Below are 26,904 nucleotides of genomic sequence, written 5' to 3'. Positions count from 1 at the left end.
AGAAAAAAAGATGAAAATAATTTCATATAATATTCACTCTTGTTTACTTCATTTTCTAAAACAAAATGATTATGAATTATAATTTCATTAATAGAAATATTTAATTATGTTACAAACTTCCATCAAATACGTTGACAAAGCAAAAATAATACCTGCAGAAAACTTCTAACTTTTTAACAATACGCTACTTTTCTCCCATCCTAGTCCATCTAATCTATTCCCGATGACCAAAACAACCTAAAAAAAGGCACTAAAATGCCGCATGAGCCATTAATCGCACCGTTTCAGAACCCCGCAATTTCCATTACTCTGGAGCGCCATTGAGGAGCATCCAGCAGTTTTTTCGCCTATGAACCTCTTGAAGAATTTAACATCGTAAAATAAAAGGGGGCGATACCTGCCGATGGCCCGCGCCGGAGGGGTTGGCGCGGGTTTAAACATTCTAGATGTGTTTGATTCTGGAATAGAGTTTATTACAAATTATTCTGATAATGGCACTGGCGACCACAAATTGAAACAATTTTCAAAAGAAGACTTACCGAACGGATTATACAAGTTTAGTTTTTATACGCTCTGGGGTTCAATTTCGATGCAATCAAGGTATACATTTCATCAACATTTTTCGATTTTTTTTAATGTTTGACATAGAATACTGGCAGTATCCGTACTTGCAAAAACAAGTCCAATCGAAAAACGTCAATACAACGCTTCCTAATCTATCAAAATTTTTCGATTGTGAATTTGCAAAACCTTTAAACTTGATATACCTAACACGTCAGTTCAAATTAAATTCCTTTATTTTTGGTGATAAAAGGAGCCAATTATATTAAGTATTCAACGCGCACGTACCTTTTATACTCCGGACGTTTCGGATCGTGTTACAACGACCCTGTGGTCACCGCGCGACTGACACAGCGGACGACTGCGCGGCAGAATATTCTTCTACCGCCAAAAGCAATAAATAATCAAACGCGAAAGTTTCAAATTAGTTATACTGTTGTATGGTTCATATTTTTGTCGGCAGCAAGGACGACAGTAGTTGACGATGGTACACAAAGTATGGAAGTTCATAACTCATAATGTAATTTTGACATTTGCAAGTAATATTGTCAAGTGTTAATCCAAAGTTTTTTTTTCTTTTTCTCTATTTTTTGTCTTTTTGTATATTTTATTAACAGTTGTATTTTCGAGTGTCATAAATTTTGAATATTATTTAATTAGGAGTGAAAAATAGGTTTACTCGTTTGTCTAAGACTAAGTTGAAACAGAATTCAGATGAAGTTATCTAAGTTGGATAAATTTGAAAAGCAGAACGACTGCCGAGTGACTCATGCAAGAATGCTAGTCTGTTTAATAATATCTCAACTTGTTTTCGAAACTAGTATATGCCTACGAGACGATTAAAACTGATAAAATGTAGGTTTCCGTTGAAATTCTAATTAATTGGTTGAATAAATTAACATTTTAACGAGAAGCAGAATAGGTAAATTATATTTGTTTTTTTTTAATTATTGCCATTTACTTTAGTTTTATTAGAAATTTAATGCTTTAATTTTTCAGTATTTTTCAGTATTTTTTTATAAATAGATATGGATTATGATACTTATTTATTTATTTTATTTTATACGAATTAGTTTATCTTCTATCTATCGATAAATCCTGCTGCTGTTTCCCTTAGAACTAACAATATATAAAATCTCGTAAAAATTTTCTTTAAGTATCCGCAAATCTAAATCAACCACTTGGGTATTGAAAACATATTCGAAGCAGAAAAAAGTACAATATAAATTTTTGTAGATTTTTTTACGCACGGGATATCCTGAAAAGTCATAGGAAGACATTTAAGTTATTTTAGTCCGAAATTGTGGTAGTCATTCTCATGTCAGATGTCATTAGGAGACTTTAAACAACCTAACGCCGTACGATTAAAAGAAGAATAATTATTTCCTTTTGGCTGCTACTGATTCTCAACTTTGACGTCAGCAAATCGCTTTGACGAACGTTGAAGCCATAGCACAAAGAAGAAGAATGTGTATGTCACATCTAGTGTCAAACATTTCTATCCGTGTTCCTAGCAATTTTTATCGAATGGGGGGCTTGATGTATCGCGGTGGGTGCTGTAAATCTGTTGCGGTGAAATAAATAATTTAAAACTAATAAAACGTATCGCCCGGTTGGTTTCGTACTCTAATGGGTACCTCGGTACCTACGAGAGTAGATGCTTTAAAGATGCAAAGTTGAGACGCCATTGCGTCACAGTGCAACACAATTTTAACATTTTGGTTGTTAAATTTACATTATTCCTATTTTTATCTGTCAAAAATAAAATATATTAAGATCTGGGTTGCGATCTGGATCACCCAATGTAACATTTTTTAGAAACTTTGACCCGTAAAATCTAGGATATCTTAGGAGATCTCGTAGGTTTTCAAAATTATCTACTCAAGTAGTTCACTGCGTTGCTCGCTGTGTTTCTTGGCATATGTGATAGGAAAAACTACACGGATAAGCAATCTAAAGGAATCTGATGACAAAGAAGACGAAGCGTCTTTCTTTTTGTTCTACAAATGTGTGATCACGCAAGACTTTCATTACGTTACAATTTTTAAGTGACACGAGTTATTATTGGTGTAACTAAAACACATAAAGGGTTTTACGAAATGTCGAGCTTTTTTGACTTGATATAATATAATTTCTTATCTTATGTTTTGTAAATAACATACTAATATTAAGAACTAGTTTTTCCCACTTTGTGAGTTGAATTCATTTTGAGTTTTTTCTACTGGAACAGTATTTTTTCGAGACGAAAGGTAGCCTTTATTTCTTTACTACTTTTTTCTAATTGTGGTGTCACATATATTGGCAAGTAAATTAAGTAATTTACTATATATATATATATATATATATATATAATTTATATAGGTAAGTACCTATATTTAACGTGTAATCTAGCTCTAACTCGCAAATTGCATACATACGTGCCTAATTACATATTACAGCTGCATAACGTATGACAATTAATCTCTGCAACGCATCCAGTGGGAAATAAACCTAATTTCCTGTGTCGTTAAGTGTAGAATCAGCTACAGTGTTCGTTTACGGTAAGGTAAACATAAAATGCATTGCGTATGCGGAAATGCAATGCTTTCTAACACGGTGCAGTTTGTAATATGAGTGACATTCCTTATGTTCATATGTTTCATGACTTTTTTGGGGCTTAATTTTTTTTTTCTCATGTTTTGAGTTGCATAAGTTACATACCTGTTAGACATGTGTTAGACAATATATTGTAGAAATTTATATAGATACTATGAAAGTTGTTTAAATAAAGACGAATAGGTACCTAAGGAAAATATTAAAATTTTATGATAAAATCATCACAATATAATTTTCTCCGAGTATTTTTTCTTATTATTCAGATAATTAATCTAAATAAAAATATGCCTGAAGTTATTTACCAGTTACCCCTTTCTAACACTTGTGAAACACACTTTAGCGTTATCTGTTCGACATGTTAAGAGGTGAAACGGGCCCTTAATATTGTTTGTTTGTTTGTACAAAGAACACATGTGAAAATAACATACATAACAAGAACGTAAATATAAAATGGTCGACTCATCCCACGAAGGGATATCTTCCAGTCATAATATTTTTAATTTTATCCAATAGGATAAAACTTAGGAGAACTTATAAGTTCTCCTAACAACATTACGCGTATACTCTATATACCGTGACTACACTAATTCAATATTACGACCACAATGAGCAATTTGTACTGCTCGCTCGCCACAAAACATGGCTAACAAAAGCAACAAACACAATTACAGATGCCACACCGAGGCGCGACCGAAAAAATACGGTAACTGTCATTTTTTACTACAACTAAATAAGATGAATCAATTGTAAGGCGGAAAAATTCTTAATCGATGACCGCAACCGGGAGCGCTCTTTTTATGACAAGATTTTGCTCTTGGTTATATTCGCATAGTTTTGAGTTATTGGTTTTCAGGGTACATTCGTAAAATCTAGCGTGGAGTGAATATATTCAAGTTTAGTGTTTAGTTCAAAATGAAATCATTGGATTTGGTTCATGATGAAAACGGATTATTACTTCATCCAATATTTGGAAGTATGTAAAACTTAAAAAAAATAAATTGGACTATTGATTTATTTTGGACAATGTTCAAAATTTAAAGATTAACTTTAATTTTTTTTAACAACATTTTCTTTAAACTTTAAAAGACTTTAGTTATCATAGCTGATAATGAAACCGGGTCCGCACGCGATGATGAGAAAAAGAGTGAGAGGGACAAGAAAACGGCGGGACTTTGCAGCTGAAGAAGAAGAAGCCCAAGCAGCACGCAAGTGTTTTCAACATCAATTAAGAAGTCTAGACTTCTTCAGCAGTTTCCGCAAACAAATAACCAAATGGCAAAGTTTAGCAGTTTCATTTACTTGTGTCAGATATTTTAGAGTACCACTTTGTTGTCTCTATTTTGTGGAAAAAATCAAAACCTGTTGCCCAGCGGTCTTTTACCTCATCTTCCCCCACAACAGAATTGCAAGCAAAGTGAGTGAAACGACTTCGCAACGAAGTCAACAAGGTGTAACAGCATCTTGGCTATTGTTTTCTATCAAATTGTCAGCGAATCCTGCCCTGTTTCAGACCTTTTATAAAACACCCTACGCGCAACCAGCGCCATTGACACAACAACTGTTATGGTGGCCGTACAATGTTTTATATCATTTTTTTTTTTAATAAATAAATAATGTGCGTTTTTATGAATACGTATGGAGTTTTGTGTGTGGTGATAAGTCAAGTTGTATGTAATCCAGTGATGAATAATTTCAACACGAGTCTTAGAGAGTTTTCTGCGCCCGAGGATAATATTGTAAGTTCAAGACATTGAGAATCTCTTATTTCTTGAGCAGTCATATCATATGCCTTTGGGCAATTTGAATAAAATCTGACACTAGTGTTAGCAAGAACACAAGTTAATAATCAAACAGTGTTCAGGTTTCTTCACAATATTTTCCTTCACCGGAAGCAAGTGGTGGTCTCTGAAAACTACTATACATGAGTCAGACTGGTACACAAACTCATGTGGCATGAATAGATTTCGAACCTAGGCCCTTTCGATCCACAGGCCGGTCTTAACCATTACACCACCACCGCTCAAATGTTTAATTAATCGTTGTGTTAAAACATGTTGTCTGAAAAATCTAATGTAACAAATTAAAAACTAAGTACAATGCATAATATTAAACAGTTGATCTCGTGTCAAGTTACCCAGCATTTAACTTTATGCCGCAATAATTGAGGGGAATTTACATTTTCGTGGCGTGTGCTTCCGCCCTAGATTGGGACACTTCATATCCTCCAGTGTATGTCCCATAGCCTAGGGCAGGTGATAGGCAACAACAGCATTCCGATGGAGGTAATTTTCGAGACGCCGTCCTCGGTCTTCGAGGTGTCACGGCCCCGATCGAAATGCGGAGATGAGAGAGGGTAATTTGTAAAGAATTCGGGTAGATATCAAGCTATTCGCGGAATTCATAGCGGAATTCATAGTAAGTTTCAGAACTTCAGTCCTACTGACGACACAGCAGTAAAACTATTATATTGATTGTACATTTGTACAGACTTCGACGGGCGCGGTCCGAACGCTGCAGAAAGAGGAATTTGAGAGGTACGCCAATTTCGCTCCCGTCCGGACTCCTATCAAATTCAAAGTAAGTTATCCTTTTGTATGTTTGTTTGTTCGATATAATTAACTGAAAATACAAAGCCACAGAAAAAGTGATAGCCACGGCGGACTTATCCCATGAAGGGATCTATTCCAGCCAACCAGGAGGAAAAGACACAGTTACAAAAAGGGCAAAAGGCAAAATAAGACGAATTTATAATGAAACTATAAGCAGGCACATGTCTATACATATATAAATAGAATACATCAATATTCGAGTTGATGAAGGAAATAATAAACATTTTATCATATTAGTGATATTATACATATCATATAGTTAGTGGCACATAACTATATCAACGGATGTGACTAACGTTCGATACGACAATATAGTTTTTTTTTTAATTCTTTGTTTTAAAATTCATTGCTCTTTTAGAATCAATTTTATATAAAAATGTATTTTGATTTCATTTTAAGAACGTGTTTGTTTGATCTACATACTATTTGTTAGAGATAGGTATTTTTTTAAATAGATCTGAATTTATAATAATAATATATCATAATTAATTTAACAGAAATATTTGTCTCATGAATTCAATTATACTCTCAATTCATCAGTTCGAATAAAAATATGTCTATCAATAAAATAATAAACGTTTTTTTGAAAAAAGAACCCAACTATTCGACCTCCGGAACCCGCCAATCAAATACTGGCCGAAAAGAAATTACTTCTTCGTATGAGAAGCGTTACTCATTGTTACCAAGAACATGAGTAACATTAGTAACAGGTATACGAGGTCGCCGTCACGGGAAACGATCGCTAGGTATGCTGTTCCCGCTTCGTGATTGTTAAGGGGCAGTGGTGATATTTATAATGTAACAGGTATTTTTGCCAAGGTTTTATTTAGTTTTACCTGCACCGTCTGACTGTAATCATATTTTGCAAGTTCTATTTCGCCTACGTCCGCTGCTACAAAGTAGATATTGTCCACGTTGCTTCAGTTACCTATTATGCATAATTATGACAAGTTTGATCAGATGGCGCAGTCAATATCGGCTCGCAATGTAGGATCTCCTCAACGGTTTACTGCACGCACATTGTTGTCACGCGTTGAATGCAATCTCTCTGACGACAATCAAAGCTTATGTCAAAATTTGTTATATAACTGTGAGTGGGCTATATCTGTACATAGGAGATATGAAAGAAAAATAAAAATGGGGTATCTTTATGGGACTAATAGAAGCCAATACATTTTTTTTCAGAATTTCTATCTGACGTCTTACTGTTGTTAGGTGGTAGGGTAATCTCAGGTAGGGTTGATAGGCAAAGGCAGACAGTTGTATAATAATATAATTAATAAGTAAAATTCAAGGGTCTATAAATAATTTAAGATATTTTATTATATATATAATTTATTATTATTATACCGTACTGTGGTACGTGCCGATATCGTTATGGTAATGAATGAGTCAAAATGTGATTTCAAAATATCAAGTGGAACAATAATTTAAAATTTTGAATTTAGACTGAAAGAAATAAAAACCATGTCAGCGCGCACGCGACATGACTAAAGCGTTGCGTTACACTGTCACTCTGTGTATTTGTACACGTATCACGCGAAAGTTACTAGATCGAATTTAATGCTGTTTCCAAAGTTGTATTGCCGATGGTCTAACTTAAAATCTTATATAATTTCGTTGCTTAGAAATCCGAGATATTAACAAAAATAAGTTATAAGAAATAAACGCGGGCGAAGTTGCGGGGAAATGCTGGTAATAAACTACTTAACACTAAAGGAAACTAAGTATAAAATGAAAACTTCTCCTTAACAGCAGTGGTTAGCAGAATATCATACCAGGTTAAACGTCAGATAAAATCGCATTCCCAGTCTTATCCGACAGATTGTAATTGGCGTAATTTGCTGATTGCTAACTGATATTTTTAATGGGGTTCGTAATTTTGTAACACTTACAATGAAATATGCTCATATTATGTCCCCTATAATCCTCTCCGTAATCGAATGCAAAATTTCTAATACGAAAGTTTACCTATTTCTAAATCTTACAATTTTATAAGAAACTACATGTTGTCCGGGGCTTTGCTCCCGTGGGAATTTTAAAAATTTTAAATATAACCTATAGCTATTTTGGATAATGTACCTTACTAATTGTGAAAGAATTTTTTAAATCGATTCGGTAGTTTCGGAGATTACTCGGCTCAGACAAACAAACTCACAAACACTTACATACCTCTTTATAATATTAGTATAGATAATAATTCAATTCATCAGCACCTCAAAATTTGAACTTTATGATTTCTTGGAGATTGTATTTCCAACTAAAAAAGCGATAAGGCAACTAGCTAAGATAAGAAAGGAATCTTTGGTATGGACAGATCATTAACCCAATAACGTAATCCCTTCCTGGGATAAGTACGGCTTTGTACGCGTCTCTTTTTTATTTCTGCTTTCTCTGTATGTTTTATGCAATAAAGAGTTTACAAACAAACACATGTACCTCTTACCCTCTTATACTGATACGTCATCCTGGCAATTACGTTGGATTTCTACGAATATACTAATATTTGAAATAAATTTTACCAGTCTTAGAATACGCGATAAAAGAATAACTGAAATTTTACTTCGATTCCTTTTAGGAACTGAAATTCACGCTTGCGAAGCCGCGGGCAAACCTAGTCTACAAACTCACACTCACACAGCACTCACAAACATTTGAATAGTAAATGTAATGTATTCACTCAAGCTAAACAAGTTTTAGATAAAATAACACATACAGTGTAAATGAAAAACACTAATAGAAACATAGAACCGAGCGCAACACACTCAGAACCGCAAACGTACAAATATTTGTCACCACAATTTGATCCACTATCACCTCACATGCAATGATTCGCACACACGCAGTTAGCTTCATAATAAATCAAAACCAACAATAAGGAATTTTAATCCAAACACTATTGAAATAGAAAAAAAATATTTGAACAATCTAGACCAAACTTCTGTCGTTTTATTTGAATCGAATAAAGATATTATTCTGTTGAAACAATAGGAATATATACTGCAATCGTGCAATTGTGGAAATGAGTGATTTATAGAGTATTTTATAGAGAATAAATAACGTTGAATGTAAGACATTTGATGATCCTAAAAAACACAAATAAACGTATTTGCTTACCTATAAGAAGTTAGGTAAAATCTCTAGTGAAACAAGTTCATAATATATGAGTATATAGGATATTATATACCCAAGATATTATAGTAAAATTAATTTATCCAAAGATAATCATGATGCACAAAAATAGCCTGTTTCTTTTCAAGATTACATCGTTGAACACTCAAAACACCTAGCAGTGAGGAAAATGCAGAAGAATGTAGCCAATTCTTTGCACCTTTCAAATACAATTGTCTGAAACCCAGACTATTTCTGAAGTCTGCACTCGAAGCCAGAAATTGCTTCGAGGCGAGAGATTACACTTTACTCTTGACATATTTATGGAAACAATTAGACCAATATCGTCGAATTTTGCTCGAAACAGAAATTGATTTCGTGCTATGTACAAGTTTTGTGTTAAGTTTACTAAATGGGTTAAAAGAAATAGCACTTACAAATAATAAGAATTTAAAAAACCTATGGGCTGTCATATATTTTACTTCACACTAATTTATTTGTTTATTCATTTTACCGCGTGTCATTGCGAAACGTGTCAATATCGAGATCCATAAAAAACTGCGTGAAGAAGCTACTGCTAAACGCCTCCATTACTTTTGCATTTTTAAGTTATGATCAACTTTATCTGTAAAACTTTTAGGAAATACCGGACAATACCCTTTCTTCGAGTGCACATCAAAGCCGAGGGCTACTGCATCATGAGCATAATGGTAAGATTTCATTCTTATTTTCTTTAGTTACAATAACTCTTATTAAGCGAAGCTAAATTAATTTTGAATGCACCTAGTGCCCATCGGGGCAGAGACATATTTGTAACAGTTATTATTTTATTTTTGTTTATATGAAATAATTATTTGTTTTATCTAATAATGTTTTATTACACAAAATAAAATACTAAATTGCCATGTTAAACTGTCTCAAAAATCGATACGATTTACACCAGAACATGGTCCTAGTCCTGTCAATGTCATGTCACGACTTCATCCACTTTGCCTGACAAATTTCTCACAAATATTGCCCAAAGCAAATACTAATATATTCATGGTTACACCCCTATACTTACTAGGGTGTTTTATGGTTTGGGGGACAGCTAATATATTATTAAGAAGGGACAAGAGTGGTGACAAGAATTTTTGATACTTCTATTACAGAAATTGAGTTTCTTTTTAGGTTTTAGCTAGCTATTTGACTGGTCTGTAATTAATGCAAGTCTACTTACGTGAAATTTCCGATTGAGCTGTTTTACATGCAGGACTGTATGTTAATGTAACATTTCATTTAATGAAGTTCATCTGATTTTTAAGATCAAAGTTGGATTAAATGTATAAATACTTGAAAAAAAAACATTGCAATGATGTGATTTGGGATAAGTATAGTGAACAGCATATCGACCGTTTCAACTCCGCATAGAAGTAGCATTGCATGTGCAAGCTATCGCTTGTCCTGTAGTTGCTATATTGCAGTTGACTGTGCTTACACGGTCAACTACAATATAGCATATCAAGTTTCGAAGAAGATAGGTCATCATCTATGGTTACAATGACATTTTATCATGAGTAAATATGAAATTATTTATCTTTACTTGATTCCCAGGAGAGCATTTGCCATAATACTGTGAATAATCACTAATTACATCTGGGTTATTTGATTGTGACCATTTACTAAGTTTAAGACCTAGAAGGTTAAGTTGAATGACCTGGTGTCGCATTTCAGACCAGCGGATTTCTGCTCAGTCTAGCGTTTCGATTGTTGAACACGAAAATTGAAGTCGTTTGTCAAAGCAATAGAAAGGAAAGCCTTCGCATTCACGACTCATGCAAATATGCTTTTTATTTTCTAGAAGATTTCTATCGCCGCCGTAAAGAAATTTTATAAATCTAAGACCAGTGACCATGACTTAGATTTATTGGAATCTAAAAATTTATATCGTGCAATATGAAATCATTCGAGCAATTTAAATCTTTATTTGCTTTGTTGACATAAGATCAGCTGTGGATTAAATTGTTAAAACATACTACGACTCAAGTTACAGACATAACTAAGATTTTAAATATTTTTTTAGTGGTTTATATCTCTTAAATCAACAATCAATTTTACATAGCTTCTGTCGTCCTTAATTTATTAGTTTAGTTTAATTTAAATTTCAACAAGTTATGAACAAGAACTCTGAAACATGATTATTGATTGAATCAAAAATTTTCAGCCTACGGACTAGACTACGATGACAACCAACACTACGACCACGGGATAGATTACCATCTCCACGACGCCCATCTCCACGACCATCACCACTTAGATCACAGCTATGGGCTTCTGGGATATGGGCTACATGGCCATGGTCTGCATGATCACCATCTCAATGGGCATCACGGTCATCATCATGATGATCATCACGAGACACATCTGTATCACGGAGATCACGGGCACGATCACCACAAGCATCTGGCTCATGTAAGTTTGTGTATTAAATATCATCGACGCTATCGGTGACTCTTGTGTAATAAAAGTCATTTTGTGTAAAGGTGCTGCTATAATTATTCATAAATCATCCATTAATTCAATCTCTCAACTTATTATCTAAAGAAAAAAACATTAAGGGCACAAATAAAGCAATTTCTTCCACTCAACCTTTGAAGTTTAGATTCCTTCTAGTGTTTAATATGTATAGATTCGAATATCCGGTCAGTTTAATGTGATTGCAGTATGGTCTGCCCAAACTTACACTGAGAGTCCTGATGTAGGGCATATATAATACCTTTACCGTGGTCAACTACTGGCCAAATAGTCCGATCAGTAAAATCGACACGAAGAAAAAGAATGTGAAATTAATCTTTTTCAAATTTACCTGATTTAGGGTATACGTAATATTTTTTCATAAAAATATATATCACGTTACATACATATCACGTCTAAGCTATCTCATTATGAGTTGAATTGTAGTGCAATATATAAAAAGACTAGTAACATTCATATTCAAAATAAGTAATTTAAAAATTCCCTTTCGAATCTAAACTACAATTGCACTAAAACAGCCAATAAAAGCAATGTCAAGACTCAAGACTACGGAACAAGATAATAATAGTTACTTCCAACTCCGTTCACTTTCAGTCCCACGCTTTAGTTTAGGCGTTATTTAAGCACAGGAAACCATGCATTACCTAAGTTGCGCCTACTCCGCCCTAAGTGCATAATGATTAGGTTTAAACGATATCAGATAAGGTATTTCATTCCTACAATTCTTTAGCTTGATTGAAACCTTACAAAAACCCATAACAATTCTTGCGTTGTTTTCTGCATTGGAACTGGTTAAAATACAATCGAAATTTGAAAGATTCATTCAGTAGTTAGGACAGCGACGGTTTTACCACCACCAATGCCCTGGGCGAGTTTTGCTGCTCCCATATATTTCTGCAACGCTATAAATTTCTAGGGCGCAGGCCATGAGGCTGTGGCCCTACTGCGCCCTACAATACGCCGCAACTGAGTGGTAATATGCCAAACAGAAGATTTGATTGCATACTTTTGCTGCTTTCATTTCTAAATAAGTAAATATTCAGACAACGAAGTGAAGGCTCTTAATGAATTAAGTAGGTGTGTTAATAAGAGATAAGTACCTATAATGTACAGCAATGATTGGCTGTTGTTTTGTATCCCATGTGAAGTTATCGTTTGTTATCGGTTGTTCGATGATGAGAATCATTTCAGTTCAATGAATTCTTTGAACACGGCTTGGGAGAACACTTGACGTTGGAAAAAGTATCAGTTTTTATGAATTGAATACAACGTACTTATAGCTTGTAAAAACAGATGCATGCTGTTAAACGTTATTATGTTTATTTTCTTTACATATGTATAAAATATATATTATTGTTTCCATTCCATTTCCATCGATAACACTATTTTACCTTTATTTTTCGAGACCTGTAAACATCATAGAAAAAATCAATATAAAACATGGGTTGTATTTACTTTTACATCCGCGTTTTTTTTTTCTTTATTTGCATGCAGGTACCTAACTTAATGCATTTTTTAAAAATATTGAGGACTTTTTATTTTTGCCGCTTTAATACAAATTCTGAAGAATTACATAAATTATATTCCTGCCTATTACCAATAAATGACAAATTATTGTAATTTCACCTTAAAACTTTTCAACTTGATGCTGACTAACAGCTAATTAAAATTCAGGTCCTCAGATGCAACTTGCGAATCCAGAGTCACTGACCGATGCGTTGAAAATCGTTTTATTTTTCAGGCATTGGCAGCAAAAACAGTTCTGTGGCCAATAGCTGGTATTGCCTTATTGGGAGCAGCAGCCGCATTGGTCACAAATCCTGTTCTCCTGCAATTGGGAGTAGTGTCGGGACGGCGAAAGCGGGAGACGCAAGGAACTGTGGATATTGATTCATACTCTCTTAACAAATGGTTGACTAAAAATCCAATGGTGATCGCAAGAAAAATCAACGAGAAATCAGAAAAGAGAATTGAAGATGAAAATAATTTTGAAGCAAAACCGGTTGATATAGACACACGCAACGATAAGCAAAATTATAAAAGAAATACAAAGGTTGAAAAAAGAGGCGATATTTTAAAACGACATCGAGAAACAAGAGTGTTAAATGTTAACACACGCAAGATATTTCGAAAACCTTCAGCTCCGTCAGCGAATCCTGTTTATGTCAATCAATCAGATCTTCCAAGAACAGAATCGGATGAGGATAAACATTACATAGCTATTCCTCTACTTACTAACAGCTAACTTTGAATTAGTCGTATAAATGCATATTTTGAAGTTGAATGAATTGTCTAAACTGTTGGTGCGTTCGGTAATTAGTCTATTTACAAATAAATTAACTATTCAATTTCATATACCAATTTTGATTTTAAAACGTGAATCGAAATTTGATTTGCTCGTGTTATCAAAATGAAACAATACGTTAGATAAATAAATAAATGTTTACGTATAAAACTTACCAAATTTTTAAAAACACGCAAAACATAACCACACTTATGAACTTAAATTACAAAAGCAAAACAAACACACACAAAACAAATTAAACACAAAATTAACATTCACAAATTCACAGTATAGCACATCGCATTCAGCTGTTTAGAACACAGTCAGTAATATTGACAAAACAAACGCTTAACTATCGATTGTTAGCGAAACGTCATCAAACTGCCGATCATACGGTGCTCCAGAAAGGAGTGAAGTTGGAACTAAACTGTGTTCCGCAGAAGCGACTGTAGTGAAGTCGTATGCGGGTGAGTTTTTTTGTTTGTGTGCGTTCAACGGACGCATCGGCGTATGCGCACTAACTTGATTCATCTCTGCGTGTTTGTTGAGCTTGTGTGAGTGAGGTGAGAGTGTGATTGAGTGCATTTCTTACAAACTTTTGATCTATGCCTGTGACACGTTTGTATGAATACAAAATTCGGTTGTCATTCATATCGTCAAGATGTTTGTAGGATTAGTCATAGGTTTTAAGGTTTCATCCATGGAGTTACGTGCATAGTTTCATAATTAAGTGGTTGACCCCTCGGAGTACATTGAATATTACACCTGTCAGGTTATTAGGGTGTCCAAACATCTGCCGTTATCATCTGCTCAATTGTTTCGGCAAAAAATCGAAACACTGGACACAACCTGTCATTTTACCGTAATAAGTTAATACACACCTGCTGATAATATCATTTTAATTTATATAAATAGAACGCGTGTATAAATATTGATAGGAAATAAACAACATATGCGTTAAGAATATTACCTGATTCTACGAATAAATGAAATTGTACAATAATATTAGCATAAACATAAGTACAGAATAAAATGTAAATAGATTAAATAAATAATTAAATATATTAGGACAAATCACACAGATTGAGCTCACCCCAAAGTAAGTTCAAGACTTGTGTTATGGGATACTAACTCAACGAAACTATATTTTATAACAAATAGGTACGTATACATACATAAACATCCAAGATGCGGACCAATCAGAAAAAGATCATTTTCCGTCATGACCCGACAGGGAATCGAACCCGGGACCTCTCGGTTCAGAAGCAAGCACTTTACCACTGCGCCACCGGGGTCGTCGATTAGAAAAATAAATCAGTTTCGATCTACATACAATATCAATCAGAAAGGTCATCATAATTTTTTATGATTCATCTAGAAAACTTTCTCCATGACTTTATATACTTTGTTATCCTTACCATATTATAAATAAATAAAATAAAATCCTCTGCCATGTCTGTCTGGCTGCCTGTCTGTTCACAATAAACTAAAAACGACTGCACAGATTCCTGAGGAAGATTTAGATGTATAATTTATCAGGTTTTTTTACCCGAGCGAAGCAGGGACGGGCCACTAGTACAACTATAAAAAAATATAAAAACAATTATGGTAAGCCCCTTAGAGTATGATATTTAAGAATAATATCCATAACAGTTGGTAAGCCCTTCTTTCGGCATTTCCTCTTAGCAGTGGTCATAGTAACTTTTTGAAAAATTCAAATACCTAATTCAAAAATTGACTTTTTGAATAACTGCTTTCTTTGATTTTGAATAATACTTTGAATATGAGCTAGGCTATCTATTACACTATTTTGATACTAACTAAATGGTCTGTAATACTAATTAATTTTGATCACATCTAATTTAGGGACATTAGTCTGACTGAGTGCTTCCCGTGTCGTTCATCCGCCTGAGTTCTGTAAGACTGAATTCAGATTGATGCACGATGCCAATCACCATACATTGCGCAGTTTGTATTACATCCAAGGAAAAAAACTAGCAATGTTCGTCTATTACAGCCTAGTAAGGCGAACTGTTTGCCGATAGTCAATTGCCGGCTTTGAATATTTAGCACCACTAAAGCCATCTATTGAAAAATAGATGAACCACTATGAAATAATAGACGCAGAATCTACTGCAGTTGCTTCAATAGGAGATAACGTTTTAGTGCTGAATATTGCGTATAGAATGCGCAAAAATTTGTTATTGATGTTTTTGTAACTATAGCCTTATTTTGTTTACTTGCGCACGGATATTTTTTTCTGGTAATATTACCAGTCTTCTGAATCTTAAAGCCATGACTGAGACGATTCTGAAATGACCTTCTGCGGATGTTCCACCACTGCAGTAGTTCCTCAGGTGTGTGTATATGTGTAGGAGTCAGTACTAAATACAGAAACAGCATCACTTCTTTAAAATCCCAATTTCAAATCAGCAATTGAAAAAGACTCTATATCCCTTGCTGAAATTGGGATCTTACAGCTTGGTGAAATCAGGATTAAATAAATAATGACAGGTTGCTACAGGCTATGCCCATCGACTGCATCGGCATACGTAATAAAAAAATAAAAACGCGTAATTTTGAAGTTTACATATATTTATTTGGCTAATACATTTTGGTAGATTTTTTTCTTGCATATCTTTTCAATAATTCATAATATTATGTGGAGCATCACTTCAATTCATATAATTAAACCTTGAATCCAAACTGAAAAGGAAAAAAAAACATGTTTAATAATATTCCAAAAAAATCCAACGTGAATAAATTTGAATGAAGCCCAATAAATCTAATTAATTTATAAAAGAGTAAAGATGATCAAAAGTTCATAAAATGCAAAATTTACCTTTGGAGCATTATCTAGAGTACATTTGAAGATCAAACCAGCGCGTTCACATCCCTTATTCCCGTCACTAACTTCCACCTCGTTTACTGCAAACGAAATTAATTTCCAATTATTTTTTCCTACTCAAATACCGCTGATTAAAAATTTAAATTATTTTACATACTGATTTACAACAAATTAATAGTTTAAGATGTACATCTTAAACTAAACATTCAGAAATCACACAAAATCTCACAACAAAATCCGCCAAATAGTTTTTAAAATATTAGTATACAGCGAGAATCTACTTTGTTTTATATTATGTAACGAAGGCCAGCTCAAGAAGAGAATAACCCACCTTTGGCACAAATATCAGCCATTTTCTTTCCATTCTCCAATCGCTTTTCATCTCCATTTTTAATTTTTTCTGCAAGCTTGTAACCGTGGTCTAAACTATACAAGCCTTTTTCTGTCATCTGGAATAAAGGTTAGCTGTAGCAACGATCATCCCCTATCCCTAATTTATAAGACTGAAATGCTTTAGTAACCTGCCATGCTGAAATTACCTACAACTTACGAGAATACAACAAGTATGTAACATCAGACAAAAACACTGTTCACCGAAAGCGCGTTTCGCCGATTTTTTATATCTCATTTTATTTATCAAGATACATACATAATTATCTAGATTTTGAGAAACAAAAAGATATTTCGAAACTTGTTTGCGGTGAAGAGTGTTTCTGTGAACTGCTATAATACCACTGAACATCGGCCTCTCTCTCTCTCTCTCTCTTTCTCAGACATAAATTTCCAAATAGAACGCTTATAAATATCCGGCAGGATACTTTCCATGTTTCTTGAAAACATAGATCTAATCGAGGGGATATAATAGTATTTCTGTCTCTATTTTCGGCGGTCCAATTCACATTATCTTTCACTTTATTTTTATTAGATTTTATCACTTCACTTTCGTCTACACGACACTATTATTTTCTCCTTCAAATTGGTCTAAATCAATTTTGCCATCTTTTATTATCTGGAGTTTTACATTTTTTATATTTTCGTATGTTCAAATAAAGTATCGAATCTTGTACTTTTTTTGCAAATTCTTTCTATTTTATATAATTATAACAAAGTACAAATATAATCTTACAACGCCGTCCAGTTTATAAGCGCAGGCTAGTAGACACTTGACTTCAGGTTTGGTCGGGGGGATCAGCTTCTGCAGACTCATCATGTCAGCCATCTCCACCGGGTGGTCTTTGGTGCACTTCATCACCAATTTGGTGAACTCCATCTTAATCTCATCTTCAGTTATTGCCTAAAAAAACAGTTTTTGACTCCAAATAAGTAAATCATCCTAGTCACCTTCGAGATAGTGTAGGTACATATTTTATTAAACAATTTTTTTATGCAATCAGTGGACCAATAAAATAAATTAAAAACGCTAGGAATCACTTAGTCCATAGTACGTGTAGACAGGCTGGTACTTACATACACATAACCTAAGATCAAAATTATTAAGAACACTTTTACCATAATGAAGTTAAAACCTAAAATATTATTTTTTAGTGAAACTAGATTGGAAATGATGGTTCTGGGTAGAATTTCAGGTATAAATACTATGGAAATTCAATAAAATTACTACTCGCTCACTTCCGTGACTATATTATTATAAATTTTGGTGGTTATAGATAAAACGTAATTGTAGACAACGTATCCGTTTTCATATTATTTCATGGTTTATCAGAAGCCATATAAATTACGCATTTAATATAAATAATTGCGACAATTTCATGAATAACCTTTGCAGAAAATTTCAATAAATTTACTTATAGAAAACTTGATCCTGGCTTATTTATACCTATATTTAACAAAATAGAAGGTTTTTAGTTTTACTATTGAATTTTTATTACTTATATTATCGCTTTTTCTCATCATTGTCTCTTGAAATAGAAAAAAATGTGGCCTCGTTATAATCCCCGAAATATTTATAAGAATATGTTTGTAATCAGAATTTTCATCATAATTTAAAGAAGTATATAATATTATTTTATCTTCTTACCTCGCCGCGAGTAACCTTAAAGAAACATGCTATAACTGTCGATAATACAATTAACTTATTCATTATTTTTTTTTAAACAAGTAAACTTAAAAATTTTTATCCAAATGTGCATTTCAACGAAAAAATTGTCATTTATATATGTGTACATCGTGATTGAAATTACTTGCCATTAAAAATTGATTCATGTGTCTAAACATAACACAAATAAATCTTAAAATGGATCATGTAAACAGACATTTAGGCTAGTTACGAAACTTTATGGCTCGTTATTCATATTATGTTTAGGTAATGATATGGAACACCATGGACGTGACTAATTTTACAAAAAAAAAATAACATTTCTAGATGTCACACAGCCAGTGAGGGGATGTCAGAAATATAAGGATCATTCTGACATTATATTAAAAATCTTGGATAAAAAAAAAGAAACTCACTCACATGCATGTGCTGTAGCGTAATTAGAGCTCATTCAGCGAGAGTTGTTATATAGTCTTTGTTTTCGATAGCATATACTAAAATAAAGTCGTCACTTATTTAAACTTAAATAAACAGGCCACAGACCTCATAATTTAAAAAAAAATGTTATGAAAATAGGACAAATCAGACAGATTTTTTTGATCGTGCAAAGGATAGCACGAGCCGTACTTTCACACCATAACCGTTTGTACATGAAATTCAAAAGTAAAATGACCTTTTGAGGATGAATGTAGGTGAATAAATATACAAATAAAATGGAATAGTCATTTTTATAATAAATTTTATTTCGTAACTAACAACCATCTAAGGGCTAATAAAAAACAATAAATCTAGTTAAATCTAAAATATCTAACTTTTCACTTGTCTTCTGTTGTTTAAATAATGCTGCTTATTTTCGCCATTACACGAAGTCAAACTGAAAATATTAATAGGAGTTTAAAAAAATACAAATAAATACTTATCAAAATACGCTGTTGGGATCACAGAAATTGATCGAGAGTTGGGATCCTAACATATACATATAATAAAACTTTAAGTGGGCGCTGTCTGTACAGTGTACATACGAGATAAGATTAATGATTCTGTATCTCTCTGTGTGACTTCTCGCAATATTTCCAGTGATTTAGCTATCCAGCTACAAGTAACGGCTACTAACCATCGATGGTTGGTAGCCGTTTAGTATATTAGTATTTGTTTGTCCTTCTTTCACGTTAAAACGGAGCATTCGATTAAGGTTTTTTTTTATGTGGAGATCTCCACATAAAAAAATACCTCAATCGAATGCTGTGTCTGTGCTGTGCTATCAGAAGGACATATTATTAGTTTCTATACTATGTTACAAACCTGAGGTGCTTTTTCAACGCTGCATTTGAAGATAAGAGCCGCTCTTTCACACCCTTTCTCCCCATCACTGACTGGTACGTTATTCACTAAGAACAAAAAAAAAACTACAAATACTTATTTTTTTTATAAAAACCTTATATCAATTAGTCGATATTCGGCAATCGAGTATTAAATAATATGTTTTGAAACAGTTTTGTTCTATAGTGAGATATTACTATTCAATATAAAAATGGATGTGAAAAAGTGCCTGTGAAGGTCTAATTTCTGAATAAATGATTTGAATTTGAATGGAACTTTGTGTATGGCTTCAATTACTGACTATCAGTTACCAATTATGACATCATATATCTATATACATATAAACATATCTTCATAACAGTTACATACACAGTATCACACCCCACGCAGGAGCGATGTCGGTCACAAAACACGAATGTTACTTTTAGCATTTCAAGAGGAAATTCTATTGCGCAGATTGCAAAAAAAAATCTAGGGAAAGGGCTATCTAGAGATACGGTGGGCTCCATACAACTAAAGGAAACTTTGATTAAAACTGAAATCGAACGGGTATCGAACCCACGCCCCTGCCTTACCCGGTTAGTGCTTTATAGAGCGTGTGTATTGTATGTATATCAAAACCATTTCATAATATAACTTTATTTTAATGGTATTCTTTTCATTGTGACAGTGACATATATCGTCCTAAATTGAATAAATAATTTGAATTCACATACCGCTGCTACAAGCATCCGTAAATTCGTCAGCCTTCTTCATCTTAACTGGAGTGTCTGCGAGATACTTCTGGGAGATCTTCTTCACACCGTCCACTGACAGCTGGCCCTTCTCATCCATCTGAAACAGCAAGTTGAAAATCTTTACGTCATCCACACTATTATAAAGAGGTATGCGCTTGTGAATTTGTATGTTTGTGGCGGATAATCTCCAAAACTACCGAACCGATTTCACAAATTCTTTCACCATTAGAAAGTACATTATCCCAATTTGGTATAGGCTATATTTTATCTCAAAATTCCCACAGAAGCGAAGACCCGGGCAACATATAGTTTTAAATATATTGAGCAAATTAATACACAAAGAGACATTTCTTGCAACGTTTCTTAAAGAGGTATATTATTTAAGAAGGATAAGCGATGAAAAGTAAAAATGTATCTGACAATAATTAGCTCTCAAATTGTGATGTCGATGTTGTCCCAAGTGATGAAGTGATGAAGTCGATCAACTTCTTATGATGTTGATCATATGATCCTCACTTGAACCTCTCTTTCTCTCATCTACGCATGTTTCCTAGTTTCATTTGCGTAAAAGATACCTGAATCTTTAAAATTGAACATTCTGTTACGACCACCCTCTTTAGGGATGCTGTGGTTGCCTATTAGCTGGCTAGCCTGTTCTTATCCCTTAGCAGCTTCTTACGACATCGACGAAAGGATATATCTTAGTGGTCTTATTCTAGGACGGAAACCACACGCAAATGGATATACTATTATGATCAAAGACAAATATGTGCCGAATGATAACATCATTTTGGTCGATTACAATTTTTCCATATCCACCGGCAGTGACAATTTAAATGCCAAGAGTGATCGTATATAATTGTAGCCATTATAACGACCTTGGCTGACTGAAACACATGGCTGTTTTAATAATTTCCGACGTGTGTTGTAGTCTATGGTTAATCGGTCGCAAGTGGTTCTGCTTTTGTTTATGGTTCATAGGTCGTTTTGTTAGACCGGACGAACTACACTTAACGAATTGTGCTTATTTGCGGTTATCATCGCATAAATATATATCACTTTGCAAAAATAGAAAAAATATTGTAAACTTTCTTTGTACTAGGTCGGTGGAAAATGCAATTCATACAATTTTTGTTGCGGGTGAACCCTCGGGCAAAAGATTATGGAAGAACTCTTATAATATGTAAAGATTGACCTTAATGACGGTCTATAATTGAAATAATCAGGTTTATTTTGATTTGAGGTCTATGAATATGTACCTAATTGACGATATTTTGATAATATTTTTTTTTTATATATCGCTAGTGTCAAAAGTCTGTCCTGCTGCCTTGAAATCTTCAATTCTGACTACTTTCATATTAATATCAATGGATAATTATCCTTAATGATCTAGCTGAACTGAAACTTTACCATGCCAAGCTTCTTGTATGTACACGCGAAGAGACACTTGACCACTGGGTCTTCAGGCAGCGAGCCTTCTCTGAGCTGCTTCAGGCCAGCTGCTGTTAGAGGAAACTCCTTGGCGCAAGCCATTATGGTGTCTGCGTAGGTCTTCTTTAGTTCTTCTATTGTATCTCCCTGTAGAAGATAATTTACATGGTGTTTATTTACGACGAACAATAAAGTGTTAGGGTCGAATAAAATAAGATACAGCGGAATGGAATGGAGACTCTTATGCAGCCATTAGTAATAAATTAATATGCAAACATTAGTAAGTAACTAAACTACTGTAGCTAAAATTAGGTTGATTAATGCTATCTGTGCAGAAAGTATTCAGCTTCAATCGTGTCTATATACTCTATATACTATAATATTCGTATTAGAATTTGCATTATCATACGTAGATAATGGCTGAACAGGTGACTTACATTTTAGTATACCACCTATTAAGTGTACCAATTTCAAATGGTTTATTCATTCATTATTTCGTGAATGATTATATTATAGTGATATTTCGTGATGAAATCAATAGGAGAAACATTCGTACTACGAAACGTTTAGGAGAGATTGAAGATATGGACTCATAGCCTCATATAACACCTGAGATACCCTTAATCCAAGTAATAAAATAAAGATATATCCACTCACCATAACAAAAAACCTGATGAAAGCACAGCTGAACAAGATAATTTTAGAAATATCAGACATGTTGACTAATATTTCTGAAATATACTAACCAACAAGTCAACGTTAATGGAACGACTCTAACAGATTTGTGCGTAACAAAAGTATTGCTATTTTATATGAAGTAACTTGCTTGGTACTTTTACAATAGGGCACATAATAACATCATCATCATTAGAATAGGAATATGAGCTCTATCCCTTTATTACAACATCTAAATTTGTATTTCCAGCAATAAAATTGGAAATACCCGTGAATAAGTTTATAATGGCGATATACAAAAGCTGTTTACTATTGTTGATCATATTTACACTACTGTGAACTCGTTGAAAGGATTACAACATGTGTGCAATTGACATGACATAAATTTGAGATACCTACAATACCTTTAATATACAACGATAAATAATAGCAATAATAGCAAGCAAAAAAAAAATCTTAATAGGAGCGTTATGCAATTTATCAAAACATCAACGTCCAGAGTAGCTTAATGATATCTAGATAGACATACATTAGAAAATTCAGATTTTTTTCATACTTACTTGTTAAAAATGCATCGTTCTCAGGAACGTGCATTTCTATCAAACATATTTATGTGCGTCTGAGGGCCCACTATTTAAATAAGTACGTATCTATTAATTAAAATAAGATTTGAAAATGAACATAAACAATTGATAAAAATGTAAAGCTTTATCAAAATGATGTATTCCTGAACACGTACTCGTACAATCGTTGTTTCGCGATTTTTTGCATACAAATAGACAGTGAGGCTTGTCCCCATACTTTGCAGACAAAAATTACTGTAATTGATACCAATGTCAATGCAGAAGCCACAACTTCTAATAATACTTTAGGTTTTGGATAATTATCAGGTATGGCAGTATAAATTGCCGAAATTCGGCAAACGTTGTCAAATTCATTTTAGTACTCGCTGTGTTGGAGGATCAAAAGAAATCTCAAGATGTTTCGGGAAATTGCTTTGATTTTCTGCGTATACTTCTTCACATTAACCCCATATGCTGCTATTGTGAGTACACTAATTTTTTTTAATCAGTCAGTTTTTTTGTAACGTAAATTTTTGCGTATTTTCTTATTCCCTGCCGTATTAGTCCGCCTTTCCAAAGATGTATCTTTCTGTTATCCACGTATTTATTTTTTGAACAACAAAGTTATTACAAGGAAACAAATATATTAACTTAACAGTTCCAAAAATAAGGTTATGTACGCAGCCAAAACCCAATAAATACTGAAAACTGAATACTAATAAATCGACCAGATACTCAATAATGTACGTATAACACCGATGATATAAGTAATATCACACAAATAGCAGAGTATTATCATACACCAAGCGAGCGAATGTTCATTCTGGAGAATGAAAATTCAATCTCATTGTGTAAATGTACCCATATATTTTGTACATTTCCATACAATCAAAATCACTTAAATTGTACCTGTACAACTTCCGCTCCAATGCTAACCTACGTCCCAAGGATTTATCCTCGTAAGCCGCTGCTAAAGCACTCCATGCTTCTTGAGCACTCTTACATTTCCTGACGTTTGTGATGGCTGGGCCATCCAAAGTCAAGCATATCTTGGCCAAAGTGATCTCATCATCTCTTTCTTTCACATTTATTGGAGTACTGTCACCTTCTGGATAACCCCTTATACAATTCCACAAATTTTCATGTTTTAAATACATGCTCATTCGGAATTTCCAAATCGCATATCCATCTCGCCCTTTTAGTGGAGTGATCCCCGCGAGAGAACGTAGACTTGATCCATTTAACTGATCTCCAGATGACATCTTCGAGTCCTTTTTGTTTAGTTTCGAACTCCGAGTTTATTCGAAAGAAAACCACAAAATCTTTATAAAATACACAGCGATAGTGACAACAAAAATATATCTGCTTAAATTCCTTTAAATTCTAGAGCTCTTCGTGCTGATAACGAATATTAAGATATTAAAGAAATTAAAAATGTTTGTATGACAGAGTTTATTTTTGAAGTGTCTTAGTATTCTTTTTCATTAGTCAAAAGCTATACAACACTAAAAAGTTTTATAACATATTTACAGGCTATGACTGACGAGCAAAAAGCGATGATTCACAGTCATTTCGAGAAGATGGGAATTGAATGCATTAAGGACAATACGATCTCCGAGGAGGACATCAAAAACCTGAGATCCAAGCAGGTCCCTACAGGAGAGAATGCCCCTTGCTTCTTGGCGTGTGTTATGAGGAAAACTGGCATGGTAAGATATACCACCTTTATAGTCTACTAAATCCTCTCTCAATGCATACCGTTCACCTCTGTCCAAAACTTTACGACCATTTTCAACATTTAAGCGTAAGCGTTCTTCTATTCTATTTACACTATACACTTGGTCATCGCAGTCTAGAAAAAATAAAGATTTGTTTTATAGCTTAGAAAAATGGCATTTTTTCTAAATAAACCACTATGTACAAACAGCAGTTGTTCTTCCAAATTCAACAAATTCCTCTTTTTCAGATGGACGATAAAGGAATGGTGGAGAAGGAAACAGCTCTGGAATTAGCAAAGAAAGTTTTCAATGATGAAGACGAACTGAAAATGATTGGTGATTATCTTCACTCCTGCTCGCACGGTACGTTTCATAAAGAATTTTATTTACTATTACTATTTACTAATACTATTACATACTATAGAATATTATATACTATTAAAAAAAAAGATTTGATTACAGACAACGAGACAGGTGAATGTAGATAAAAGCTTGTCTATACTATTATTACTCGTATAAAGAGATAAGCGTTTGTGAGTTTGTATGTTTGAGGCGGGTAATCTCCGAAACTACCGAACCGATTTCAAAAATTCTTATACCATTACAATGGTACATTATCCAAGATTGCTATAGGCTATATTAATCTAGCTCAGTATCTAGTTGATCCTTTTAAATAGACTAAAGCAAAAATAAGAAAAACTTCTCAGAGAGAAAAATACCTTGTATTCCCTTCTCCAATAAATTCTACAGACAGTGTACTAACATGATAGCCGCTACGCTATGGATATTTAATATTTTTTTATCTCTTGCATATAATTATTTTACTCAACTGCCTATTACGATTTTTCTAGTGAATACGGAAGCTGTCAGTGACGGTGAGAAGGGCTGTGAACGAGCCATCATGTCCTTCAAGTGTATGCTTGAAAACGCTTCCCAAGTAAGTTCCCATTATCCACTTTCGTAATAGATCCCACCGATATTATAAAGGCGAAAGTTTATGAATATGTTTGCTACGTCTTCACGCTCATATTTGGAAATGTAGAAGTTGATACCTTGAATTAACACACGCTAGTACTTTTTACTGTACTTTTTATCCCTAAACTTTCATTTTGATTTTGGAGAAAATATTTTTTTAAGTAACTAATCAAAAATTATAAGTACAAGTTTAAGCCTTTAAGCTTTAGCAAAAAATTTTAAATGATTACTAATTTTATTGTGTTTATTTTTCAGTTCGGATTTGAAGTGTAAATAAAGAATGTTATCAAGATGTTCGGAGACAACGAAGACAAATGGCTAAAAAATTTTGGAATACCGTTTCTGTATAAATATTTACTTTCTAATTTTAATGGAATAAAATTCTCTCAAACAACAATTTTAACGTATTATTCTCCCCGATACGATATATGTATGTGCCACCTCTACCTATCATAAAAATAACCACATGATATTGGATAGTTAGTTATAGTTAGTTTAAAGTTATCCAACGATTTATCATGGCATAATATGTAATCGGTACAGTCTGTTATTAAATCGATTTTATATTCCCTAAGTTTAACATTTCTCCCAATTTTCTACATAGGTAGATCAGTTTAACTAACTTTAAAGCAAAACTACTTTTCAATAGTAGATCTTATCCATACCTACGCAATAAGAACCACTACTGAGACGACATATAGTTATTAGAATCGAACCTAGATCGCAACAGTAAGTATAATTATATTGTAGATGGATATTGTTTTACTGCCTTTACATTGCTTTTAACATAACTAACTGTTCAAGTCCGAAATGAAGGACATTTATACAAGGAAACTACAGATCTTGGGTGATAAATTGTTGTAGGAAGTAGTATATATCTTCTTTCATAAGCGCCATGACTAAAACT

General features: G+C 33.5%; 5 protein-coding genes across 8 annotated transcripts in view; 2 read left to right on the top strand and 3 right to left on the bottom strand.

Moving 5' to 3' along the window:
* Positions 1 to 14,074, bottom strand: part of spri (sprint) — a 212,301-nt gene extending 198,227 nt beyond the window's left edge. The window contains exon 1 of one of the 2 annotated variants that reach the window (XM_053752375.1): positions 13,851 to 14,074. The gene's annotated coding sequence lies outside the window, so the exon portion shown is untranslated. Of the gene's footprint in view, positions 1 to 849; positions 916 to 13,850 lie in introns of those variants that run through there. The other variant, XM_053752376.1, reaches the window with a different exon arrangement.
* Positions 1 to 26,904, bottom strand: part of LOC128674085 (general odorant-binding protein 72) — an 85,302-nt gene that overhangs the window by 39,356 nt on the left and 19,042 nt on the right. The window lies entirely within an intron of this gene.
* LOC128674076 (uncharacterized) lies at positions 4,190 to 13,743 on the top strand. The gene is made up of 5 exons (XM_053752386.1): positions 4,190 to 4,892; positions 5,644 to 5,733; positions 9,517 to 9,586; positions 11,080 to 11,327; positions 13,132 to 13,743. Exons 1-5 carry the CDS (start codon positions 4,770 to 4,772, stop codon positions 13,633 to 13,635), a joined length of 1,035 nt encoding a protein of 344 aa, XP_053608361.1. The 5' UTR covers positions 4,190 to 4,769; the 3' UTR covers positions 13,636 to 13,743.
* Positions 16,259 to 23,088, bottom strand: LOC128674089 (uncharacterized). The gene is made up of 8 exons (XM_053752406.2): positions 22,724 to 23,088; positions 22,046 to 22,213; positions 20,615 to 20,732; positions 19,881 to 19,966; positions 17,649 to 17,816; positions 16,854 to 16,971; positions 16,517 to 16,602; positions 16,259 to 16,380 (listed from the first exon to the last, which is right to left on the bottom strand). Exons 1-8 carry the CDS (start codon positions 22,781 to 22,783, stop codon positions 16,363 to 16,365), a joined length of 822 nt encoding a protein of 273 aa, XP_053608381.1. The 5' UTR covers positions 22,784 to 23,088; the 3' UTR covers positions 16,259 to 16,362.
* On the top strand, positions 20,647 to 26,394 carry LOC128674082 (uncharacterized). Of its 2 annotated transcripts, none has more exons than XM_053752394.1 (5): positions 20,647 to 20,782; positions 24,837 to 25,013; positions 25,271 to 25,385; positions 25,874 to 25,959; positions 26,253 to 26,394. In XM_053752394.1, exons 2-5 carry the CDS (start codon positions 24,840 to 24,842, stop codon positions 26,268 to 26,270), a joined length of 393 nt encoding a protein of 130 aa, XP_053608369.1. In that variant the 5' UTR covers positions 20,647 to 20,782; positions 24,837 to 24,839; the 3' UTR covers positions 26,271 to 26,394. The 2 variants fall into 2 exon arrangements, with proteins under 2 accessions (XP_053608369.1, XP_053608368.1); XM_053752393.1 differs by lacking the exon at positions 20,647 to 20,782 and adding an exon at positions 23,641 to 23,786.

The sequence above is a fragment of the Plodia interpunctella genome, chromosome 12 (genome assembly GCF_027563975.2).
Source record: "Plodia interpunctella isolate USDA-ARS_2022_Savannah chromosome 12, ilPloInte3.2, whole genome shotgun sequence".
Lineage (NCBI taxonomy): Eukaryota > Metazoa > Arthropoda > Insecta > Lepidoptera > Pyralidae > Plodia > Plodia interpunctella.
This window is presented reverse-complemented; position numbering and strand designations above follow the sequence as displayed.

Coding starts and splice junctions, on each gene's coding strand:
- LOC128674076 (XM_053752386.1), top strand. CDS start 4,770: ATGTGCGTTTTTATGAATACGTATGGAGTTTTGTGTGTGGTGATAAGT. Junction 4,893..5,643: donor CTGCGCCCGAGGATAATATT/GTAAGTTCAAGA, acceptor ACATTTGTACAG/ACTTCGACGGGCGCGGTCCG. Junction 11,328..13,131: donor ACCACAAGCATCTGGCTCAT/GTAAGTTTGTGT, acceptor TTTATTTTTCAG/GCATTGGCAGCAAAAACAGT.
- LOC128674089 (XM_053752406.2), bottom strand. CDS start 22,783: ATGTCTGATATTTCTAAAATTATCTTGTTCAGCTGTGCTTTCATCAGG. Junction 22,214..22,723: donor TCATCAGGTTTTTTGTTATG/GTGAGTGGATAT, acceptor TATCTTCTACAG/GGAGATACAATAGAAGAACT. Junction 20,733..22,045: donor CATACAAGAAGCTTGGCATG/GTAAAGTTTCAG, acceptor TTGCTGTTTCAG/ATGGATGAGAAGGGCCAGCT.
- LOC128674082 (XM_053752393.1), top strand. CDS start 23,721: ATGTTTCGGGAAATTGCTTTGATTTTCTGCGTATACTTCTTCACATTA. Junction 25,014..25,270: donor TTATGAGGAAAACTGGCATG/GTAAGATATACC, acceptor CCTCTTTTTCAG/ATGGACGATAAAGGAATGGT. Junction 25,386..25,873: donor TCTTCACTCCTGCTCGCACG/GTACGTTTCATA, acceptor CGATTTTTCTAG/TGAATACGGAAGCTGTCAGT.